Source organism: Stegodyphus dumicola, chromosome 8 (genome assembly GCF_044657685.1).
Source record: "Stegodyphus dumicola isolate Sdum_Otavi_A_Nest chromosome 8, ASM4465768v1".
NCBI lineage: Eukaryota > Metazoa > Arthropoda > Arachnida > Araneae > Eresidae > Stegodyphus > Stegodyphus dumicola.
In genome coordinates this window covers 6,629,563-6,652,608 of record NC_140775.1, presented here as the reverse complement: position 1 = coordinate 6,652,608, position 23,046 = coordinate 6,629,563, and the positions used below count along the sequence as shown (strand labels likewise).

The 23,046-nt window shown below is 33.4% G+C and overlaps 1 protein-coding gene across 1 annotated transcript in view; it reads left to right on the top strand.

The window, feature by feature from the left end:
- Positions 1–2,092: 2,092 nt before the first annotated feature.
- Positions 2,093–23,046, top strand: part of LOC118191399 (uncharacterized) — a 63,490-nt gene continuing 42,536 nt past the window's right edge. The window contains exon 1 of the mRNA XM_035362200.2: positions 2,093–2,725. Coding sequence (XP_035218091.1) covers positions 2,329–2,725 — 397 coding nt within the window. The 5' untranslated portion in view covers positions 2,093–2,328. The remainder of the gene's footprint in view (positions 2,726–23,046) is intronic.

The following is a 23,046-nucleotide window of genomic DNA, read 5'->3' as shown; positions in this document are numbered from 1 at the left end:
ACTGTTTAAAATCGTAATAACTATTCGACGCAGCTAATTCGGTACTCGAGCTCAAAATTTCAAGAAATGAAACCTTTCTTTTGGTGAACTTCCATATTCGCTGACTGCGCACATTGCTTGTACTTCTGTTCTCGCTAAGACACTGCCTCGCTGATTTTTTCTTATCGCAATAGTATAAAAAAATGTGAATGTTCCTGAATAGGCACGATTAGAGTGTTAAGTGAATTGTGCCCGGAGATGTCAATTGAAATAAGGAAGAATATTTAATCTGCCTCGGATGCCAACTTTACTGTTCATTACGGTTTCAGCATTCTATATTCTATGCTATTAATGCTAATGCTTCATTACATAAGTCTATTGTTTCATTACATATTTACAACCTGTTTTAAAAGAGGTTAAAAAGTTTGTGTTAGAAACTTTGAAAATTTTTAATCTTTATAGTACATACATTTTTTATTTTTAAGAATTTTAAAAATCCAGTAAAAGAATATATTGGATACCATAATACATAAAATGATGTAAATCAAATTTTAAAATGAAATGCTGAGAAAAATGTATATAAACTTACAAAGCAGAAGAAAATTAAAAATGCAAGAGAGATTTCACCGCAAACAACTTTAAACTCTATTCAATCATGTTGTACTTTAAGATTTATAGAGGAAATTAATTGAATATGCAAGACTTTTCTATAAAAAAAAGGGGGGAGAGATAAATAGCATTTATAAAATGGCAGAAGAATATAGTACCTTAATTTATTTGTCATTAATTCTTTACAGCAAGGTGAGCGAAATAAATCAACTTTAGAGCAATCTAAAAGCCTGACGAGACTGCCATTTATTTACATTTGAAATCTTAGTAGAATAGTGAATTAAGTCGTTGGCGAACCAACCGCAATGTCGTTTTGCCAGTAGGATCAAAAGTTAAATTTCAGTTTTGAAAATGCTTTGAGATTTTATCTATTTCTGCCTTGTAAATAGAGTTGTTGCTTTTTCACTTCTGTGAAATGTATTTGTTGCAAACCTCCAGCACAAGCGATCCATTAAAAAATACAAATTACGTCCTGAATTATTAATTTATTAAATAAGAAGATTTCACGTGACGTTAATTTATGATGGAAAAAGATCATAGCATATCCTTCTCCCTTAGCTTTTGTTAGGCATAATTGTTTCCAGTAAATGTTTAAATAAATACTAACTAATAAACATATCGCAAGTGCTTAATTTTTAATTTAAAACTGTTTCAGGTGGTTAACTGGATTTTTGAATACTAAGATCAGTAGTAGTTTTTTTTAATGAATATACAAAGATTCGATTCTTAAATTTAATTATTAAATTAACATGCTTGCTAAGTTCTATTAGTAAATTAGTATGATCTTTAAAATTTATTTTTAATTGAATTATTTAAATATTTTAAAATTCGATTTTTTAATTAGAAATATTAGTAATAAATTATTTTTTCTAACTGCTCTTATAATACCGTTTAGAATAATACATCGCATATTTTATTTTGTGTTAAAATACGCAACATAAAATATATTTTCAACTATAATGCATTTTATTTTTGTTCAAAATGTATAATGTAAATATATACGTAAACTAAAATAAAATATTAAGGAATATATTGTATATATCATGTTTATCACGCTATTGAAATTAGAAATGTCCTTTCAGATTATTAAAATCAATGAGTATATTCTATTCAGTTGCTTAAATTTGTTTTAATAAAAGTAATTCTTTCGAAATAAAAGTTTTCAACTAGCAAATGAAACATTTACTGAGAAAAATGCGTTGTTTTTTGTTTAGAAAAGAGGAGATAAAAAAGAAAATTTATTATTGTACTTTAAGTGGGTTATTTTTTTGTGTATCTGGTTTCCTTGAACTGAGGTTCTTTCTCACAGTAAAGAACTGAAGTATGAGTATTATTTTTGTCCCCTTACGTCCGTAAAGACGTCACCATTTCTCTGCGCGAGAACGAGAACCCCAAGAACCCACGGAACGATCAAAAATAGTCCATTATTTTCTTTTTCATCCTCAGGGCTTCATCAGGTAGCGATCATCTACAGCGGCTGGCAACAGCGTCAAAAAAACGGACATCCAATTGTGAAGAGGCAGTATTGTGACGTCACATCCGGATACCACGCCCATCATCCACCACCACGAGGGTTTGTGATGCGTACCAGTCTTTGTGTGAGGAGCAGAAGGTAATGTTGTGTTTGTTTGAGTGTCCGTGTTGTAAGCTTTTTAACGCTAATTAACTCATGGACTTCACTGGCTAATATTTGGATTTTATCTGGCGTATTGCTGTGGATACCAGTGCCTTTGTTTACACATGAAGAACATTTCAAGCACTATGGAATATTTATGGCATCATCCAGATCCAGCTGATATTATAGCTGCACAGAGTTTGATAACATTAGCTTTAAATCATCGTGAATCTGCGAGAACTAATCTTTTGCAGAGTTCTAACAACGATGATGATCGACCATTCATGATCAATCGTATTTTAGAAGATCTTAGCCGTTGTAAACAGGACCCGGTACCTAATGTAGACGATGAAATCGCGCCAGTGAGTGGCGAAGCGACCACGCCTTCCTTAGTTCCGGAAAACACAAAGGCTGCTAGGAGGCCGCCACAAACAAAGAAAATGCACGAATGTCCGTTTGTAGGGTGTGACAAAGTCTATGGCAAAAGTTCACATCTGAAAGCACATTTAAGAACGCATACAGGTAAGCTTTCTTAAAATTTTGTACTTTAATTTTAATATTATATTGTAAAACAGAGGCAGAGACAACTGCGCATAAGGCCTTTAAATTTGTTCTGTGAAATCAGATATTTTGTTTACTATAAGCTGCATGCAGGTATTTTCGAATATTATTTATTTAAAATTTTCATTTACCATATTTAGTATCGAGTATAGAACTTTTACTGTTCCCTGATATTTCAGCCTTTTGTATTTTTTTAATATCTTTTTTAACTAATCGGTTTTTTAAGTAAAGTACACTAGTTATTGAAAGAAATTATTGTGGTAAATAGCCTTTGTAGATTATAAATGCGGTTCCCTTTTGTTTCCATGATTACCATGTATGCATTTTAAAAATAGCGGATTTATTGAATTATTACGACTAAACGCCTTAAGGATTTGTCAGTTAAATTGAATGAATTACAAGAAATGATATTTTGTGGGCACTATATTGTTATAACTGCACGAAAATGTGCTGTTGATTCTCCCCTACCAAACAGAAGTAGTTATTTAATCCAAAACTATAAATTGTACTGAAGATTTGTTAAGCCTAGTAATTTGTTTGCTTTGAGTGTGATTGTATATTTTAATTAAAATAACATGGAAAAAAACTGAATTTTTTTCTTTGGCCTCATATAAGAATAGTGTTCCAGAATTCATAAATTAATTTTTTCCCTAATAGCTGTTACAGCATTCTAGCTTCGTTTTGAGTTGAATTAAAAGAATGAATATTCAGGTTTTGGAATATTTTTAGAATGTTAGAATCTGGAGTTGCATAAAGATTGTCTTCTTCAGAAGAAAATCTGAATAAACATTGTTGCGAAAAAAAGGGGGGAGGAAAGGGGAAAAAATTCCACTTTTTAGGGCAGTATTTTTATTTTCACTTATTTATTTATTGAAGGAATTAAATTTTTTTTAGTCTAGTTTCCCCCCCCCTTTCTTTCACAATATTACACTTTTGTTTCATGTATTTATGCATTGATGACATGTGTTATCACAGAATCTTGATTCTGTAAGCAGAACAACATATTTTTTGTTGTTATTACCAAAAATCAAAATTTCAGTTGTTTGATTCAAAGATTGCAGGTAATCTTGGGGACAAATATAAAAAGGACATCTGAGGTAACTAACTATAATTAAACAGTTGATTTACTATGAATTTTAAAAATTATTATTATTATGTTTTTTAGAAAGGTAAGCTAAATGTTAACTCGGTAATTATTTTTTATATGACTAGTAATATGTTAGTAAATGTAAGCACAATGCCTGCTTTATAACTTGTAAAATGTTAAGTTGGGTATTCCAGTTCTCGCTGTATGTACTTAAGCATTTGCTCTGTAATACTTGATAAGCATCTGTTATTCTGGCCTTCAAACTATCCTGTGTCACAAATTTTATGATGAAAACTTAATTTTTGATATATTGTCTTTCGAGTACACAATAGAGTCTACAATCTCATTGCTAGCATTAGGTGTATCACTTCTCACCAGATCATCAATACTACCAGGTTCTGTAAAACGTTTCACACCAATTCCTCATATTAACATCTGAAGATGGTACAGTGGTTAGGGGAACCAACTGCGCTACCAAAAGGTCCAAGTTTGAATCCCAGAGAAGGCATGGTTGTATTTGTCCATTCCCTCATTGGAAACAAAGGTCGCCCACCCATTTGGTGTTTCCAAAATAAAGTGACCAATGTCTGTTAACAGTTTAGACATGTTCACAGACATTAGCCATTTCTCCATTTTGGGGGGGGGGTGACATCTGTAGGCCTGTGTCCATATGAATTCCTGAACTTCTATTAATTGGCTGTTAAATTTCACGATATCCTAAACCACACTTTGCTTTTTTTCATTGTAGCCCATTTCATTACTATTTCTTGGAGCCATTAACTATATGGTAACTTATTGCCTCATATTCTGTCTTAATGAAAAACGTTATGGATCATTCTTCTATAATTTAGGGAATGTGGCATGCTCAGAGGAGCTTTATTCCTGAAGTGCGAGATCTTAACTCTTATCCGAAGCTGGCCACCAGGATGGGTGCAACCATTGCAGTTGTCACAGGCAGCAGAATTTAGAGGTGGCATAACTTAGAAGTTATAGAGTTTGCATCGGTGATGAGAAACGTGGCACGGCCCCTTGGCCTCAACTTTTTTTGGAAGTGGACCGATACCTACTTTATTCCCAATGCATCATATAGAGCAGGATTTCTTAAACTTTTTTCAATTGCGACCCCTTTTTATCATTGAGATTTTTTCATGACCCCCAGGGCCCCATAATATTTGCAAAAATTTTGCGAGACGCCATTAAGTATTGCATACATCTGACACATGCGTGTGTGAAATTGTCAATTTTTTCACTTGTGCTGTAGTATACCATTGCAGTTTTAGGTCAATAATTTCTAAATTTAAGACATAGGACAATGTGAAAATTTTAAATAAGTAACAGATGAAAGGACAACGTAATGAGCAAAGCAAGGAAAATGAATGTTTATGTTATAAAAAGAATGTCAAGGCATTTTTTTTTCTTTGTCTGTATTGTATTATCTCTATCTATTTTCAGATACATTATGTAAAAATATTTAGTAATTGTAAAATTATTATAATCGGTTAAAGAAATATCAAAACTGCTAAAATTTTTGGCGATCCCCTGCTGCAGGTCCTGCAGTTTCAGAAACCTTGATATAGAGTATGATATCTGGCATTAAATGAGACTGCTTCATCTTACAGCCTGCCGATGGGTTGGAAGTAGAATCCAATTCTTCTGTAGTAAGCCTCCAGAGCAGAGACTGTCACAGTACTGATCTCCATCAATAAGAAAAAAATTGTAACAATAGACCTACATAATGATAAAAATTTCCCATTTGTGTACCCTACAGAAGACCAGCACTAGGAATTTTTGCTGCCCAGTGCAATCTCTTTGGATCCTAAATTTTACTTCCCTGCATTTCCAAAAATTTCGGCTGTTCATAAACTGTTATGTCTGGTCTTGACTTAAAATCTAAGAATTCTGCTGTCCCTAAATTTTGCAGCTTATTACTTCTCTGAATTCTAAAAATGTTTAGTAATTAAATTCCGCCACTCAGTGCTACTGCATCAGTATATAGAAAGGTGTTCCAGAAATATAATATAAAAAGCTTGTTCAGGTATAAAACTTGGGAAGTGGAATGGACAGAGATTTTCCTAATTTTCAGAACAATCATGTTTCATCGAAATCTGTAACATTAATAATTTAATCACACTGAGTGGGAGCAAATGCAGCAGTAGAGTATTTCATCAATAAATATGAGAAAATTTTTCTTAGCAGCTCTCTTCAAAATCTGCTTAATATTTTTGGCAGCATAAACTAACATCAGACTTAAAAATTTTTGATATGTTTCAATGTCGCACATTAGTAACTGGGTGAAAAAAAAAAAAAAAAAAATGGCTGAAGCTTTTTTATCCCATATTGGCTTTGGAAAAACCTTTTCTAATATATTTTGAGTTAAAAAATGACAGGTAATGTGAAAACGATTAAAGTTTGATGGATTAGCTATTCATTAATGCATAATCCTGTATCCATTTGTTATATTTCTAACGTGTCATTGTGTTGTATAAATCACTCAAGATTCTATTTTGGTTTACTTTCACACTCTCATATACTTTCCACTCTAATTTTTAAAATTGTACAAGATTATAGATTTTTTTTTAATGAAGATGTATATGTTTTTAAATCTTGACTTTTAAAAGGCATTTTATGCTTTCTTCAGGTATTCTGTATCTGATTCAGTTACATATACCTATCTAACTTTAAAATAATGTTTACATTTAAAACTTCTTATTTACCTTATTTGAAAGTTTTGTTTAATTGTATTAGGAAGAGTGGATTATTGAAAATAGGTTTCAATTTTCTTTGATACATACATGCTTGTTAAAGAAAATTATGCTTAAATAATGTATTAATAATTGTTAGATAATGTTTTATGGAATTATAGCAGATTAATATGTAAATAATAATGGAAGGGATTTAATTACAGAATTCAACGTGGGTGCCAAAGCTGGCGCATTTGGTATGGTCACATTGCATGGCAAAATGTTTAGAATTTAGGAAGAAACTGGGCGGGCAGAGTTTAGAAATTGCAATAGGTTATTAAGTTCACAATAAGAACTTAAGTGTTGAATTGAGATTTTCCCAAATAAGTAATATATTATTTCTGATGATAGGTTTATGGTCACTTTTCTTTGAACTTGTGTGTAACATTTTTATTTTTAATTGCTTTTTCATGGGAAGTGTGTTAAATTATTGATGAGCCAATTTCCTTAAGAAGTCTTCCACAAAGACATCTATTTCTTTTGGCACACTAGTGTGTTTTACAATAATTAAAACAATTTATTCCATTCAAATTCTTCATATATAATTTTATTAAAGGTTAAAATTGAACTATTTTTATATTTTATTATTATTCTGTCTGTTTTATCATTGAGATTTTTTCATGACCCCCAGGGCCCCATAATATTTGCAAAAATTTGCGATTAAAGTTATAATTGATTTGTGACTTTATTGGTTAAACTATTTGAAAAATTAATAGATTAATAAATAAAGCCACAAAAAATAGTGATGTAATTGTTTTCCATTATTGGAGTATTTATGTATGAAAAATTATTTAAATTATTATGTTATTATATAACGATTGATTTTGGTGCTGTTCAATTAATATTTTGGGGGGGAAAACTCTTTTTTATTATTATTTATTGTATTATTATTTTTTATTATTTATGTAAATAGATGTCTAGTGATATTTTGATTTCTTTAAATTCTTTGGCATGGAAACTACAGTATTCCAAGTAATAACTTGATAATTAATTACTGGCTTTCTAGAGACTAGATATTTGAAGGGGAGAAAATGTGTAAATTTTATTTTGGGTTATCAGCCTAATGATAGACATTAATGCAGATTTTTGTATCTGGTAAGTCTTTCTGCCCAAAGAGCAAAAAGTCTAGCATAGATGCAGGAGGAAAGGGAATATAAAAAGAAAGTAATTTTTTTATTTGAGACTACAGAAAAGCTTCAATATAAGATTGAAAGACCAGGTATTAAAAACTGTAAATGTTAAACCTATGTTATTAGGAAAAGGTATTTAAACCAGCCATCAGAGGGGGAATTTCATATTTCAGGGAAGATGTGGTCACCCTTTTATTTAGCTGTTAAATATTTAGTTTTAGTGTGTGTTTATAAAACTTCAGTTATTCAAATTTTAATATTTGTCAACATTTTGTATACCTTTTGTTATTTAATTTATAAAATATATTAAAAAGTAATCTATATCTAAATAAAATTGATTAATTGATTATATTATCTCCTAAGTTTAATTATAGATGTTTTGAAGTAACATGAAAGTAAAATGTTAAAAAGTGTTTTAACGGGGACTGGAATTAAATCATGAATAACAAAATTTCAATTGTAAAAGGAATAAATTAAAGGCAAGAATTAAATTAACTGCATGTAATCATTGTCATTGATCGGAAATTAGTTGACTTTTCTAGGGGAACAAACCAACTCCCGTTCAATGAACAATAATTAATAAATAAATACGAAGGCGTTTCGTCTTTACTTGAGCAATAAGGCTAAACCAAACCGGCAATTCAAGTCAGGCCAAATATTTCCGTGAATAGAAAGGATTATGAACCAATGCTGATATTCAAAGAACTTATTCCTATGAAGCATTTTAGCCAATTCGATTTTGAGTTAAAAGCGATTTCTGCAGTAAATTTCGATAATGCTCGAGTAACCGTCCCCCGACACCCTCGTGAAGTAGTAGTAACTTGTTTTCGCACTAAATGAATTTAAGATCATACAGCATTAAATAAAAGTATTTATATATATTTTCCGGAGTTTTGGTAGGGAAGGGGATGATCTTCTAGCAGTGGTGGAAGGGGGTGCATGTGGCAAAAAAGGTTGAAAACCTTCTGATTTAGACAGATAAAAGAAGTAAATTCTGGCTTCATCACTCATGCAGTTACAGAGACATGTATTAGTATTGGTTAATATGTTTTTGTTCTTCTGTAAATCCCTTGTGTGAATGTCCAAAAAAAATTATTCCTCAGACTTTTAATATAAGCCACTGATATCATATCACATGTATAGAAATAAAATTTGTTAGTGTAGTGTAATTTTTCGACCAGGGTTATTGTAAGTAAAACTGTAATCTTTAGAAGTAGGTCTGATAAATATTCGTATTTGAAAGAATGCGTCATGATTGGCTCAGAGCTGCATCAGAGAGCAGATGTTTTTCCCCGAGAGTGTTAAAAACATTTTACCGCAGTCTATAGGTTCAAGCAAGAAAAGGTGCAAAAGCGGTTATCAGAGCGAAAGAAGAACGTGGCCGTTACAGGGTCAAAGTCGTTTCGTTTCCTGATTCGTGACCGTTACCTACCTACGTCTCTCGTGTAACTCTTGAGATGTCACCAGAGGCGGGAAAATTATTCTGTAATCAGTTCAGACATATTGAAAGCTTTTTTTTTTTTTTTTTTTTTTTTTTTTTGCGTTATCGTTTTTGAAGATTATAATTCCTTAGTGCTTTTCAAAACAATATTTGCTGTAAAAGGTGTTTTGTAACTTCATCCTCTTGATGTTTAACGCGTGAAGTAGTAAAATAGAATTAATAGAATGTTATTTCAAAGGGAGTCAAAGTATGATTCTGTTTAAAGTCAGAAAGTTGTAAATGTTAAAGTATGTTATGTTAAGAAAAAATAATAATAATATATATAAGTTTTGGCAGCAATTTTTTTTTTTTTTTTAAAGCCCAAAGAGGCAATTTGCCGAGAAAGGCTGATTTTAATTAACTCTTAATTTCGTTGAGTTGATTCACTATAAATGACGAATTACTTTTTAAATTGTTGCCATCAAATATGAGAGCCCTGTATTATGTTTAAAGAAATTAAATAATGAAGAAGCTTCATAAATGTATGTATGTTTCTTGCATTGTAATAAAACAACGGTACCTAGAGCCATCCAATTTTGAATGACATAATCCTGCTGCAAATATGAGCATCTGAAAGCCCAAATTTGGAATTTGTTGTATTATTGATTTCATATTGTGTAAAACTTTCGCACAATATGAAACACAATATTCAGTTTAAATAATACACAATATTCATTCCATGAAATGAAACACAATATTCATTTCACACAATATTCAGTTTGTTAATCAAAATTCGTTAAAAATTTTTGATTAACAAACTGAAAGATTTCAAAGCAAGCAAGGGCAACACTGTACGAAAAAAAAAAAAAAAAAATTATCTCCAGCGTGGGAGACTGTGTATCAGAAATTCTAAAGCTATGCTCTTTTGATTATTTTGTGTATTGCTGTTGAATTGAATTTTATGGTTGAAGTGCGAAGAACATGATATTTAATAAATAAAGGTAACGTAAAAAAGTTAAAAAAATGCTCTTAAACTTCCAAGATTTAGTTTTATATTAGCAATTAAACTTATTTTAACTTTGCCGTTTATTTTCCCCTTTTGTTTTAGAAATACCTTTTTTAATACATATACCTTTACTTGGTGATTACGGTACACATATGGGTAAATATTTTTTTAATGGCTTGGAGCTTTATTTAATAGCCATTGATTAGTCTTGGACAGTTACAACTATGCCTTCTCTGGGATTCGAGCCCGGGCCCGTCGCTACGGCAGTCAGGGTCACTTACCACTATACCGGCCGGGCGGCTCTATACGTAAATGTAATAAAAGAGGAGTACCGAAATTTTGGAAAGTTATAGTGGGAATGATTAAGCCTAAGTATATAAAAAGTGATGAGGTGCACCATAATATTCTATATGTACATTTAAATATATAAATGATTAGTATTTGTTTTTATATTTTTCTTTGTGTTTGTATGGAAGAAATTGTTCGATCTTGGGAAACCCTTCCCTCCAGTTTCATTGCCATTGTGATTTCGCAGAAAATATTTTTCGGGGGGGGGGGAAACTTGCTTTCCTCGCATATGAATTTTTAATGTTTAATTGATCCAGTTCTTGAATATATTCTACAAATACTATTTAAATTAATTTTTCATCTACCGATGTTGCACAAAACTGCTGCGACGACAGAGGGAAAATACCTGGAAGTGTAGGGAAAATTTTCCCTGTTTTTTTCAGTGGTTTCGAGGGAAGAGGCGAAACAGAAACCAAAACTTGATTTACGATCCGAGTCGTTAGTTTGCTTTTTCATTTCTTCTTTTTTAATTGATCTGATTCGTAATACAGAAACTCTGGTGGTGTTTTACTGATTTTTTTCCTCTCCTGTTGTTGGTTTTACTTAATAGCGTTTTTATTCTTTTTAGTTTTTGGATTCTAGCCCCTTGCCCCCATGTTTTCATTTTAACTTACGTGCTGTGTCATTAACGGTCGTTACTTAAAGCATTAGCGATTATGATCTCATGTGCTGTTAGAAAGCTCCGAAACAGTTTCCTGTTTTTAGTTTGTAATGTTCGTTCTCGAATTTCCACTTTTTTTTAAGGTTTTAGTTTAATGAGCTAAAAATGTGATTAGTCATTAAATACTGTGTATATTTTGGTGTTTATTTCGTCATCATCACATAAAATGTATCTCCTATTTCATTTCATGTGTTTGATCAGCTGTTATAACGGTTACAATTAATAATTGGAAAAGTATACAAATGTCTCCTGCGTTACGAAAATTTATTTTTGGCCATTTTGCTTTTACGAAAGGCCTTGACTCAGCAAAGTTCACGTGCTTTAAGTAAGTCTAAAATAAATTGTTCGTGAAACAAAAACTAAATAAAGAGATCTTTTTTAGTTTGACGGAAAATAATGAAATAAAAAAAGGGTCATAAAAAATCCGTTTCTATATATAAGAAACATTTTTCTTCGCTAAGAAAAGCATATTTTTTAAACAATTAGTAAAATAATGAATGTGATTGCATTAATAATGAACATAATAACAATATCACCGACGATTTTTTAAGTCTTCCGATCATTATGTTTTTAAATTAGATTTACTGCTAAGCCCAAGCTTCAAAAGATTTAATTTTTCGCTTTCATTTAAGGTGTAGAATTGTTTAAGGTTTCTAACCACTATTATTTGTTAAAAATCGGAATTATCACTTAATTGTTATTATCAAGATTAATCAAATAAGGGATATTTCCATGATTATTTTATTAGCTATTAATAACCATGAAAATCATTATGTGACATTAATGTACTATCGAAATTTTGTCAGAAAATGAAGAGCCAGACTTCCATTTCAGCATCATTTCGGACATGTTTCCCAGTTATTTCGAACGTCGTAGCCGCGACCATGAACGCAAACATGCTTGCACCATTCGGACCGATTTATTCATAAAATGGGGAGGATGGACATGAATGATGTAGTAGGGATTATTCTTTTCCCTGTTTATTTTCGCGACTCTGAAACAGCATTGAAATAAGGCAAAAATTGCTTTGAAGTAATCTAAACTGAAATATGATCATCATTTATAATTAATTATTTTATTACATTATGTTAAATTTTGTGCATTTATTTATTTACTGGCAAAAATAAGAGTGTTTTCAAAACTTAATTTTGCTATATGTACATAATTTAATGTATTTTTAAATTTTTACTTTTGTTCCCATGTTCATTTGTTCTGGTTCTTACTTTAAATGTTATGATTGATTATAATAGTTTTACGATAATTAATAGTAGTATATGTATTTTTTATCTCTTGAGTTTAAATATATGTATATAATCACACACACTAAAGAAAAAGAAAGTTCTTAATAATTAGGTTTAATAAATGATAATTATTTAATGAATTGTACTATAATAAACAAACGTGAAATATCTTTTTGATTTTTGTGTTAAAATCTGTTATTATTGTTCATGTTATCTGTAGGGAACTCAAGAAAGAACAAAACCAGTTCTTGAGGGGGGAGGCAAAAATTTACTTGTAATACTGACAAATGTCACGTTGCAGTATTGATAAATGTTACGATTACAATGCTGGCAATTGTCACGTTAAATCAAATATAATTTGTATATATATCCCGCTCAAATAAGGTGAAAATTAGTTGAGCTTTTTTTTTTCTATACTACCAAAAAATATACTTCTGCTAGAAAATGTAGCTGCATCATTTTTAGTGATCTTATTTTTTGAATTAAGCGGTGGAATATGCACTCTTCCATCTTACTGCTCAAGAAGGACCTCGAGACCCCTTGCCCCGCAGCACATAATTAACATCCCTTCTGGACGATTCGAAGTCTTTTGGCAGAATGCCAACTGTGGCTGCGTTTGCGATAGTTAAATATTGTACTTTCTTTTTACTTCCTTGTACTAAGTAAAAAGGAAGTATTGTAATCGCGAAAAGTTTCAGGCAGCATATTTCAACGAAAATATCCATTTTGACCGCTATCGAATGCAATTTAACAATGTTTTTGCGTGATATCTGTACGTAAGGACAGAATAAAAGACTCTTTTCCTTCAAAAAAATTATAAAACTGCTTTAAAATTAATTCTGAAGAGAATTTCTCGTGGCGTCTGTACGAACGTATGTACGTACGTACGTATCTCGCATAACTCAAAAACGAGTAGCCTCAGAACGTTGAAATTTTGTATATAGGACTGCTATAACATGTAGATGTGCACCTCGTATTTTGGTCGCAATCGGCCGCACCAAACGTATATAAATATATATATATCCATTCCGTTACCCGGCTCAGTGATCTCAGTTTCTTTACTCTTATATTTAAATTTGTAAATTGTACATTTTTTGCTTTAAAAATGATCGAATTATGTTGTTTTTATCTTCCGGTTAAGGTTTTTAGTCTTTAGTAAATCTGTATGCAATATTTTTAGAATTATCAACAATTTTAAAGTTGTCTAAGTGCCGCTAAGCCTTTTTTTTTTATGGCGGCCATTGATGTTTACATTTGAAACAGGAGACTAGTGGATTTGTTGCCAATCTAGAGAAACTTAGCTTCCCAACAACAAAGATAACGCATTCATTTATTACTGCCAATTAAATCATGCTTAATTCTTTCTGGAATTTTTTCGAGGAAATAAGTGTTTAAGGTTTACTTCGTAATTTTTAATAGAGATATTTTGAGTTTTTATGTATTTTTGCCTTCTCGCGAAGTGAGAACTGAATTAATGAAATGAGAAATACTCAATCGTCTGTGAAAAACTGTTTCTTTTTTGTTTTGTTTGCTTAATTTCTTTTATACATCATTCTAGCTTTATTATAGTATTAGAATAGAACATGTGGCAACGATTAGATAATTCTATTCTTTAAATGATATAAATTTTGTGCATTATGAGTTATAATATGAACGAAATATATAAGTTAACTGTTATATAATTATTGGATTATATAACAGTTAACTTAGTTTCCGTTATATAATTATTATATAAGTTAACTGTTATATAATTATTAATACTGTTAAGTGAATCTAGCGCCAGAGTGTCGCTATGGTAAACAAATACTAGAGTGAATTTTAAAGAATGCATTTATTCTATTGTGGTTTATGCGCTGTCGGCGAAGTAGATTTAATTCAATCCAATAAGTTTAAATGAAATGCAAGAAAAAATGCGTATAATTTAATATTTCGTACAAGGAAGTCATGATGGCCATTTCATTATGTAAACGCCTAATAGGCGGCTACCGTTGCCTCCTATGAAGGGGGAATTCGAACACCGGCCAATCCTTACGCAGTCAGGGTCACTCACTAACCACTGTATCGACTGGACGGGGCTATATTACATCTTCTATACTATTTTACAGTATACAATTGCAGTTTCGGTTCGCGAAAATTTTCACAAATTGGAGGGCGGGGAAATTGGCGAATTGTTATGTTCTCGGCTAAATTTTTGTGTGAGTAAAGGCTGCTTGCTATGAATAAGTTTGTAAATATAATTACCGAGTTCATCCTACCGGTTTAAGGTGAAGTTCTGTGCATTTCAGATATCTTCTGACACTATTAGTAGATATCTTCTTGCAGTATTCGTATCGGCGCAGTTTAGTATCTTCTTGTTCCATCACATTGAAAGCGAGTGTCAACGTCCGCCCAGAATTTGTTTACGTGTTCAATTCAATGAGCGGCTGTGACTCAACAGTAGTTTTCGCGCTCTCTTTGTTTACTAGGCGAGCTCCTCGCTTCAAGGATTCCAGAGGCGTTTATAAATTTACGGAAGCTTGGTTAGCCTTATCGTCTTTAAGATAATTTTCTTCGCCTTCGGCAATTTACTGATCGAATTCAACAGTTTTTGTTTAAGAATCGCTTCTTGAGTTTGTTGCTGCTTTTATTTTGTGATTTTATTCGGGGAAGTCTGTCCGTTAACTATGCTAATTTTTCGCTATAAACAAATTACAGAACGTCAGTTATCGCGGTTAATTGGAAAAATTTCTGGGTAATCGAAAAATCCAGTATAGTAGAATCGTTTCTAACGGCAGCAAGGCGACCGCGCCGATTCCGGATAAGAGGTTTATCCGGACGTATAGTTTTAAATCTTCAAATTGTTCATATTTTGCGATGCCGTTTGTAGAAACTGAACCTGCAAAGTCCGCTGAGCGTGTGGTTTTTTTTTTGGTTTTTTTTTTTTTTTTTTTTTTTTTTTTTTTAAATCTGTCCGCCACAAATAAATAATACTGGAAAACTTAAGATTTATTATTTAAAATACATAACGTGATTTTATATTTTAGGGAAACAAAATTAAGCATCATTCTAAAATTACCTATTTTATTATGACATGAAAATTTCAAAAAGCTTAGTATTATGACATGTAATTTCGGATTAACCCAATCACATTATGTTTCGGCTACGCGGGACTTGACGTCGAAAGGGACAATTCTCAGAACCCGCACAATTCCAGGAAACACACGTACCCGGGACATTTTTGGTGAGGTTTGAAAAAATCCCGCGTACCCGCAACGTTGCTTCCGTAGCTAGGCGGGACTTCGCTTCAGGCGGGGCTCTTTTTTTCTAGGAATCCTCCCGTTTAAAACCAGTGCTACCAGAATCTCGTTTCTCAGAAAAGTCCCGTCTAGCAGGGACTGTAGCCATGTGTGACAACCTCTTAACTTTCTTGCTCGCGTGCCGTCTTCATCGACCTCCCCCCAAGTCCTTGTCATTTTTCTCCATTCCCGCTACAAGTCCGATTATTTCATCATCATCTCGAGAGAATACAGAAATCATCTACATCCATCCAAGCCTGCACCTCCTCTCACTGAACATTAACTTGTACAGAATCAAAGAATTTCTGGGTGTTTTTTATCCAAACTAAGTAAAACCAAGATCTCTGACACCGGCGCTGGACTTGTTTTAAAACGAAGGGAACCTTTGTCTCTTGTAGACCACAATTTGCATTGACAGTGACAAGTTGAGTAATGTTCTTTATGTTGTTACGAATTTTGTATATGTGTAAATAATATTAGCGAAATTATACATAAATTGGAGCAACTCTTGTATAATATAGCATTAAAGGCCTCAGAATGCAAAGTATCGCTGCGATAGTAGTCATACAGGGGTGAGTCCTTGCGGTAAATAGCGATCTCGCCAAATTGGCGAGATGTAACAAAGCTGACGATGGTTTTTGGCGATTAATTTTTACTGCCAGATTTCGCGAAAAACCGCCAAACTTGCCGAATTCGGCGACAGTTTGATCCTGTCCTTATGTAACTGTATCTGGTTTTATGTAACTGTGTATGCCTTCCAGCAACTTCAAGAAACCGAAGGTACTGGAAATTTCTCTGCTTAACGGGGGGGAGGACTATATACAAGCAGGGACAGCATCAGTTTTGAGTTACGTTCAGAATGCTAAGACATCACCTTGCGAGCTTTAGCTTTGCATGGCCAGCGTTCTTGGCAGTTTCAAGTGGTAACTACTGATTGTGTTCTGCCATACTCAGAAGAGCTCTACGATTACTTTTGTGTGAGAAGTTCCAGACCTGTAAAAAAAGTTTTTGAAAAAAATAAATTTCAACGCGCTGTCGTCGGTTCTGTGTGCATTCAATCCGTAACGAATCCGCGCGCATAACAATATCTTTCCAAAAAAGAGACAAAAAATAGCGTCCTTGAGTATGAATTATTTCTGAAAACTGTGCTTTCAGCGTTCACACATGGACGCATAAAAAAAGATCGGTAGTTCTCTTTTGTATCCTGAATAATTCCTTGACTTACTATACTAGAAGGTCCTTTTTTTTTTTACGCTGGGGGTCAGAAACATAACGCACATTTTCAAAATTGTTTTCGGATTGTTAGACCATTACATACCTTCTTATCTCATAGGCCTAAATTTCAGATTTGAATATGTTCTTTTCCTATTGCATTCTCTGAAGATGACAACGAAATTATCGGGCATGTACTGCGAAAGGAGAAAGGTGGTGAGAGGGGAATGGAGATGAAGACGACACACCGAGCAAGAAAATTACGTGGAAGCTGATGCAGTATTGCAGACCTTTCATTAAGTTTCCTAAAAAAAAATATTCATCTGTGTCTGTGTATGATGTTAAAGCTTCAATGATACACTGCGAATTTTTAAAAATACGGGCAAACAGACTTTAAGTTGTATGCTAAGAAATTCGTAATTTTCATGTAATAATAAATATGGTAATTTTTAAATGATATGTAAAATCACGTTATGTGTTTTAATTTTAAATAATCTGTGCCATTTTCAATATTTAGTTAACAGGGACCAATAGATCAAAATAATACAATTGATTTTTTAATACATAATAAACTTTTATTTGAAATGGATTTGATAATTAAAGGACTAAAAGGCGAAAAATAATTTATCATATAGTTAATTGGCAACAGCAGATTGAGAAATTCTATTTGCAGAATTCATCTGCAATTTTATATCCTGAATTATATAAGAAAATTATGAAATAAAGAAAAATAGCCGAACGTCATTCAGAGAATGAAAAAAATCGAATAAGACTTTGTTTTGTAATACATGAAAATTTCAAAACGTTGTTTCAGCAAAAAGATTTATTTTTCGCTGAATTAAATAGTGCAAACAGTAAAATGCTGATTTGCTTAGTTTGTTCGTTAAAGAAAGATGCCTGTGGAAAATCGTTTAAACGTTAAATAATAATAATAATCTAAATCGAATTTTGGAAAAGAAAAAAAAAAAAAAAAAAAATCACTTCACCACATTGCATTGTCATCGACAAACAGTGTGTTACAAAATTTGAACTCCATATCTTATCAGGAATTAGGTTAAAAATCAATGGAAAAACTCCACCACGGGGAAAAATGTAAATCAAATTTTAAATAATATCCCTTCACTACGTTGCATTGTCATCGACAAGCAGTGTGTTTACAAAATCTAAACTTAGTACCTTGTCAGGTACTTAGTACCTTGTCAGGTCTAAACTTGTACCTTAGTATCGTAGTTGGTTTATTTTGCGAAGTACCTGCTTTTGTGTTCATCTCTTTTTTTTTTTTTTTTTATCTCTTCGAGGAGAACGCACTTGTTTGGCTGACGTCATCGAAATTTATCGTCAACACCTTGCGGCACAGTGAACTGTCCTTTTATCGTCCTGTTGCGTAATACTTTCTCTCACACACACAGACGTTGTCTGGAGCGCTTCTGAAAATATTCCTACTTTGTTGATTTATTGTTGCCACTTGCATCTGTTTAACTTATCCCTCAGTAATTAGAATTTAATTAGAATCATTGCTGAGTCTAAAACTCCGGGACTGTATGCGTCATGAGTCAATGACACAATAACAAGTTTGTGCTTTTATCTCTTTTCGCTGGAATCCGAATATTTGAAACTAACGGTATTTATTATTCTTATTGAATTTGAATTCCGTGTATTCTCTCCCCTCTATTTTTACTAATTTTATCCTCCGAAAATCGAGAGGGGAAAATTATGACAGTAATTTAATTTCTGAAGGACCTTAATACGTAAACAAGCATAAGAAATCGAAAGTGTAGTTTCGACTGTCGCAGGCTCAATGCTTACCTAAAATCGTCCAGAAGACATGTTAATTCCGTGTTAATGTGTTGCATAATGTGTAAATTTTTTAGGAAGAGCCCAAATTTCATTACTTACTTCTAAAAATCAGGAAACTATATTTTTTTAGCTGCTCAGATCGTACTTTATGTAACGTGGTATTTGCGAGTATTGTGAACTTACACACAAAATTTTTTTTTTCGTTCTTTTTCACAAAATTCAAAAGCACAGAAGGGCTATTAATTTCGTTTTGGCATTTTACGTAAGGCTGTATCATTTTTCAAATTGTTGCCACCAAATATTATTGCCCTGTGTTATGTTTAAAGAAATTAAATTATGAATAATCTGTATGAATGTATGTTTCTCGCATTCTGGGGGGAAAAAAAGGCTTTTAGAGCCATCCAATTTTGAATAACGTAATCCTCTACCTGTATATGGGCTTCAGGAAGCCCTAATTAAGAATTCGTTTTATTATCTAGTTCATATTTTGAAAAATTTTTAAGAATTTTTAATTAACAAACTCAGCGATTTCAAAGCGAGCAATGGCAGCACTATACGGGGGAAAAAAAAAAGAAAATAATCTCCATTGCGCGAGACCGTGTATCGGAAATTCTAAAGATGTGCTCTTTTTAAATTCTTTTGCGATATTACTGTTAAATTGAATTTTGTGGTTTAAGTGCAAAGGACATTGTAGGGTTTATATTTATTTTAACTAACATTTATTTTAAGTTTAAACTATCTTTCCTGTCAAGCCTTACTTTCCCCTGAACTGCCAATGCCAGAGTATGTAAATTTTAGTAGAACGCGCAAGGATTCAAATTATCAGCGGAAGTATTCTGAAATAAATAGAAAGGAAACGAGTTCGAGGTGTGCTGTTCTTACTTCACGAGCGCGGAGGTAGTTAGCCAGAAATTGAAGAACCCCGCGTTTCGGCCTGTGTGCTGGCCTGGAAGAATTGTTAATCGTTCAACGTGATCTTCAAGTTTGCTGAATTAGCAGCGGTATTGTAAAACGCGGTGAGGTTAGTTACTTTTAGAGAGCCTCCTAGTTAGTCTTGTCATTAGTTTCTTTTCAGGTTATTATTTTTATTTTACCGCCGAGTTGGCGTAGTTTGTGAGCGTCAAGAGCACGCACTTGTAATTTATTACGTTGAATAAAAAGGGACTTAAACCCTTAGCAAGACTCTGTCATTTATCCAGTTTCAACAGTCACCTCTTGGTTGCGTGCAAGTTGGAGGCGCGCAACGCTACATTGGCGCCCGAACACTTATCGAACGGAAATGGCCGAAAATCGGATGGAAGCCGCTGGACAACACCAAGAAATGACAAGCCAATTGGAAGGATTTGGATACCTGGTCCAGACTTTAAGAGCGTCAATCAAGCCAAACGTCAATTTCGACGGAAAAAATTCGGTGGCGATATTTCTAGAAGGCCTAGAAAATCACTTTCAGCTCTACCGTGTGCCTGAAAGACAAAAAGTTGCCATCGCCACATCCGCACTAAGAGGACAGGCCGCGCTATGGTGGAAAAATATAGGCAAATTTTTATAAGGGGAATTTGGAAGCCAGACATATACATTTGAAAATTTCAAAAAATCGTTAGTAAAGGCCTTCCCCATAGTGAAAGATCGAGCAAGGCTGGAAGCCGAACTATATAGTTTCTATCAACGGGATATAGAAGATTTGACGGACTTTATTCTACGAAAAATAAATTGACGAATATGCTGTATGGGAAGAAACCCGATGCGGAGATTATTGAAATAATCTTACCAAGATTATTACCCGCTGTTCAAGACTACTTCGAAATTAGAAGCCCAAGCACATTGCAGGAGCTCTTCGAATTGGCGGTGAAGTTTCAAAATCGCAGAATAGCGGGAAAAGCTAGAGGGGCAACGTATTCTCAAAGTACCCGAAGGAAATCTTCAAATGAGGAAACCAGAAATGGACATCGCTCTCATCGAACCTCGAAGGTCAAGGCCCAAAAAGAAAATTCGAAAATAAACATCCGCGTACCCAGGAGGCACAAATTGAAAGGAAAGCTTTAAACGAGTAGAGGGGCCTGTGAAAGGGAGGGTTCAGACCCCGGAAGTTTTAAAAAAAACCCTCAAAAAGACATTTAAATACGGTCATCGTAAAAAACTCACATCTACCAATTATACAAGTCCTGGTTGGCGATGTACCAGTAGAAGCCCTCATCGATACAGGAGCAGAAGGAAATTTTATGAGCGAAAATTTCTTCAAAAAGAATTTTTATAGGGTACGATTATTTAAAACCAAAAATACGGAAATTATAGCGGCGCAAGGAAAAACATGTCACTGCATCGGGAAATTATCATTAAACATACAGGTAAAAGAGGAAAGCCTCAAAGTATTAATTTTTGTAGTGAAGAATCTGCAAAATCCTCTTATTTTAAGTATGGACTTTTTAAGGGCCGCGAGGGCCATGCTGAATTTTCAAGACAGTTCCGTGGTGCTGGAGATGGACCAGAGGGTGGTGGAACCTGTGGAGAAACCGCAAGTGGACCTTAGCCATCTGAATGACCATGAAAGGCAAGCAATACAGCAAGTGGTGAGTAATTTTTCTAACTTGTTTTCAGAAAAGCCGGGAAATTGTCAAATAGTTACGCATAAGATACAATTAACTGCCGAAAAACCTTGTAGGACTAAACCTTACCGTTATGACAAACAAAAAGACGTAATCATCGAAGAACATATTCAGGAGATGTTAAAGAATAAAATAATAACGCCCATAAATAGTGAGTACGCGAGTCCAGTCGTACTATGTAGGAAAAAGAACAAGTTTCCTCCTTCGGATAAAAGGGCTTGGAGGTTTGCTATTGATTACAGAAAACTAAATAGTATTACTAAATTCCCAGTTTACCCTTTGCCGGTTATAGAGGAAATTATTAGACAGATCAAATCGACAAGATACATGTCTACTTTGGACCTAACGTCTGGCTACTATCAAATAGCTATGAGACCCGAAGACATACATAAAACCGCGTTTATAACAAAATCGGGCATTTATGCATTTTTGCGCATGTCCTTTGGGTTGTGTGGGGCCCCATCAACATTCCAGAGAGCTATGGACATTGTTCTAAAGCCTGTGCTAGGAAAATCAAAGAAAATCTACAGAAAGAGAAACATTAGCCGTATTAATGGCTGTACACAAATTTCGAGTTTATTTCGGCAAAGCGCCAGTAACAGTCTTTTCGGTTGATGCGGCTGTTGTTAGACTTTACTCGGGGAAAAACCTAACGCCCAGATTAATAAGATGGGCTTTAAAACTCCAAGAATATAATATCAGAATAAAATATAAACCGGGTAAGGAAAACAATGTAGCTGACGCACTTTCTCATATAAAACTGGACGATGAAGGAAATGAATTAAATGCGCTGTGTTAACTTCAAAAATTTTATATTCTAGAGATACGATTATCACTGAACTGAAAGCTGATCCTGAATTTGGAAATATCTATGCATATTTGAAAGACCCCGAAAGTTTTGAGCACACAGATATCGATGCGATAAGAAATAGAGCAGAAAACTATGAAATAATATATAATTTGTTATTTTATACGAAAACAACAAACGAAAATCTTGAGTACAAACCAGTCATCCCAGCCGCGCTTCGATTAAGCATTTTGAAGGAATTACACGACGCGAAAACAGCGGGTCATTTAGGGGTCAGAAAGACTTTAAAAAGGGTACGCGAGGCGGTATATTTCCCGCAATTATACAAAATAGTAACGGCATATGTCGGGTCCTGCAATCAATGTCAGTTAATAAATGATATTAATTACAGCCCGGCCGGGTACTTAAATAGCATTCGCGCTACATTTCCGAATGAAATTTTAGGCATAGATCTCCTTGGTCCCTTCCCCCAGAGCGAGTTAAATAAAAATCGTTTTCTTTTAGTAATAGTAGATCATTTTTCAAAATGGACAGAAATTGTTCCACTTAAACGCGCGTTAGCCAAAACAGTCGCAGATGCATTCTTACACAGATACATTCTAAAATACGGTGCACCGATAAAAGTCATTAGCGATAACGGAAAACAATTCATTAGTCAAATATTTGAAAACATATGCAATGGACTTGGCATACGCCATATCAAAATGGTTCCGTATAGGCCACAGGCAAACACAGCAGAAAGAGTGAATAAAAACATAGTAAAAATAATTCGCAGTTACGTGAGCACACATCACAAGCGCTGGGATGGCTACATAAATGAATTAGCTTATGCTTTAAGAACGGCACATCATGATACTACGGGAAAAACTCCAGCAGAATTATTTTTAGGCAGAAAGTTAATTACGCCTTTAGATAAATTATTCTTTGTGCAACAAAGAGAGCAGGAATTTAGA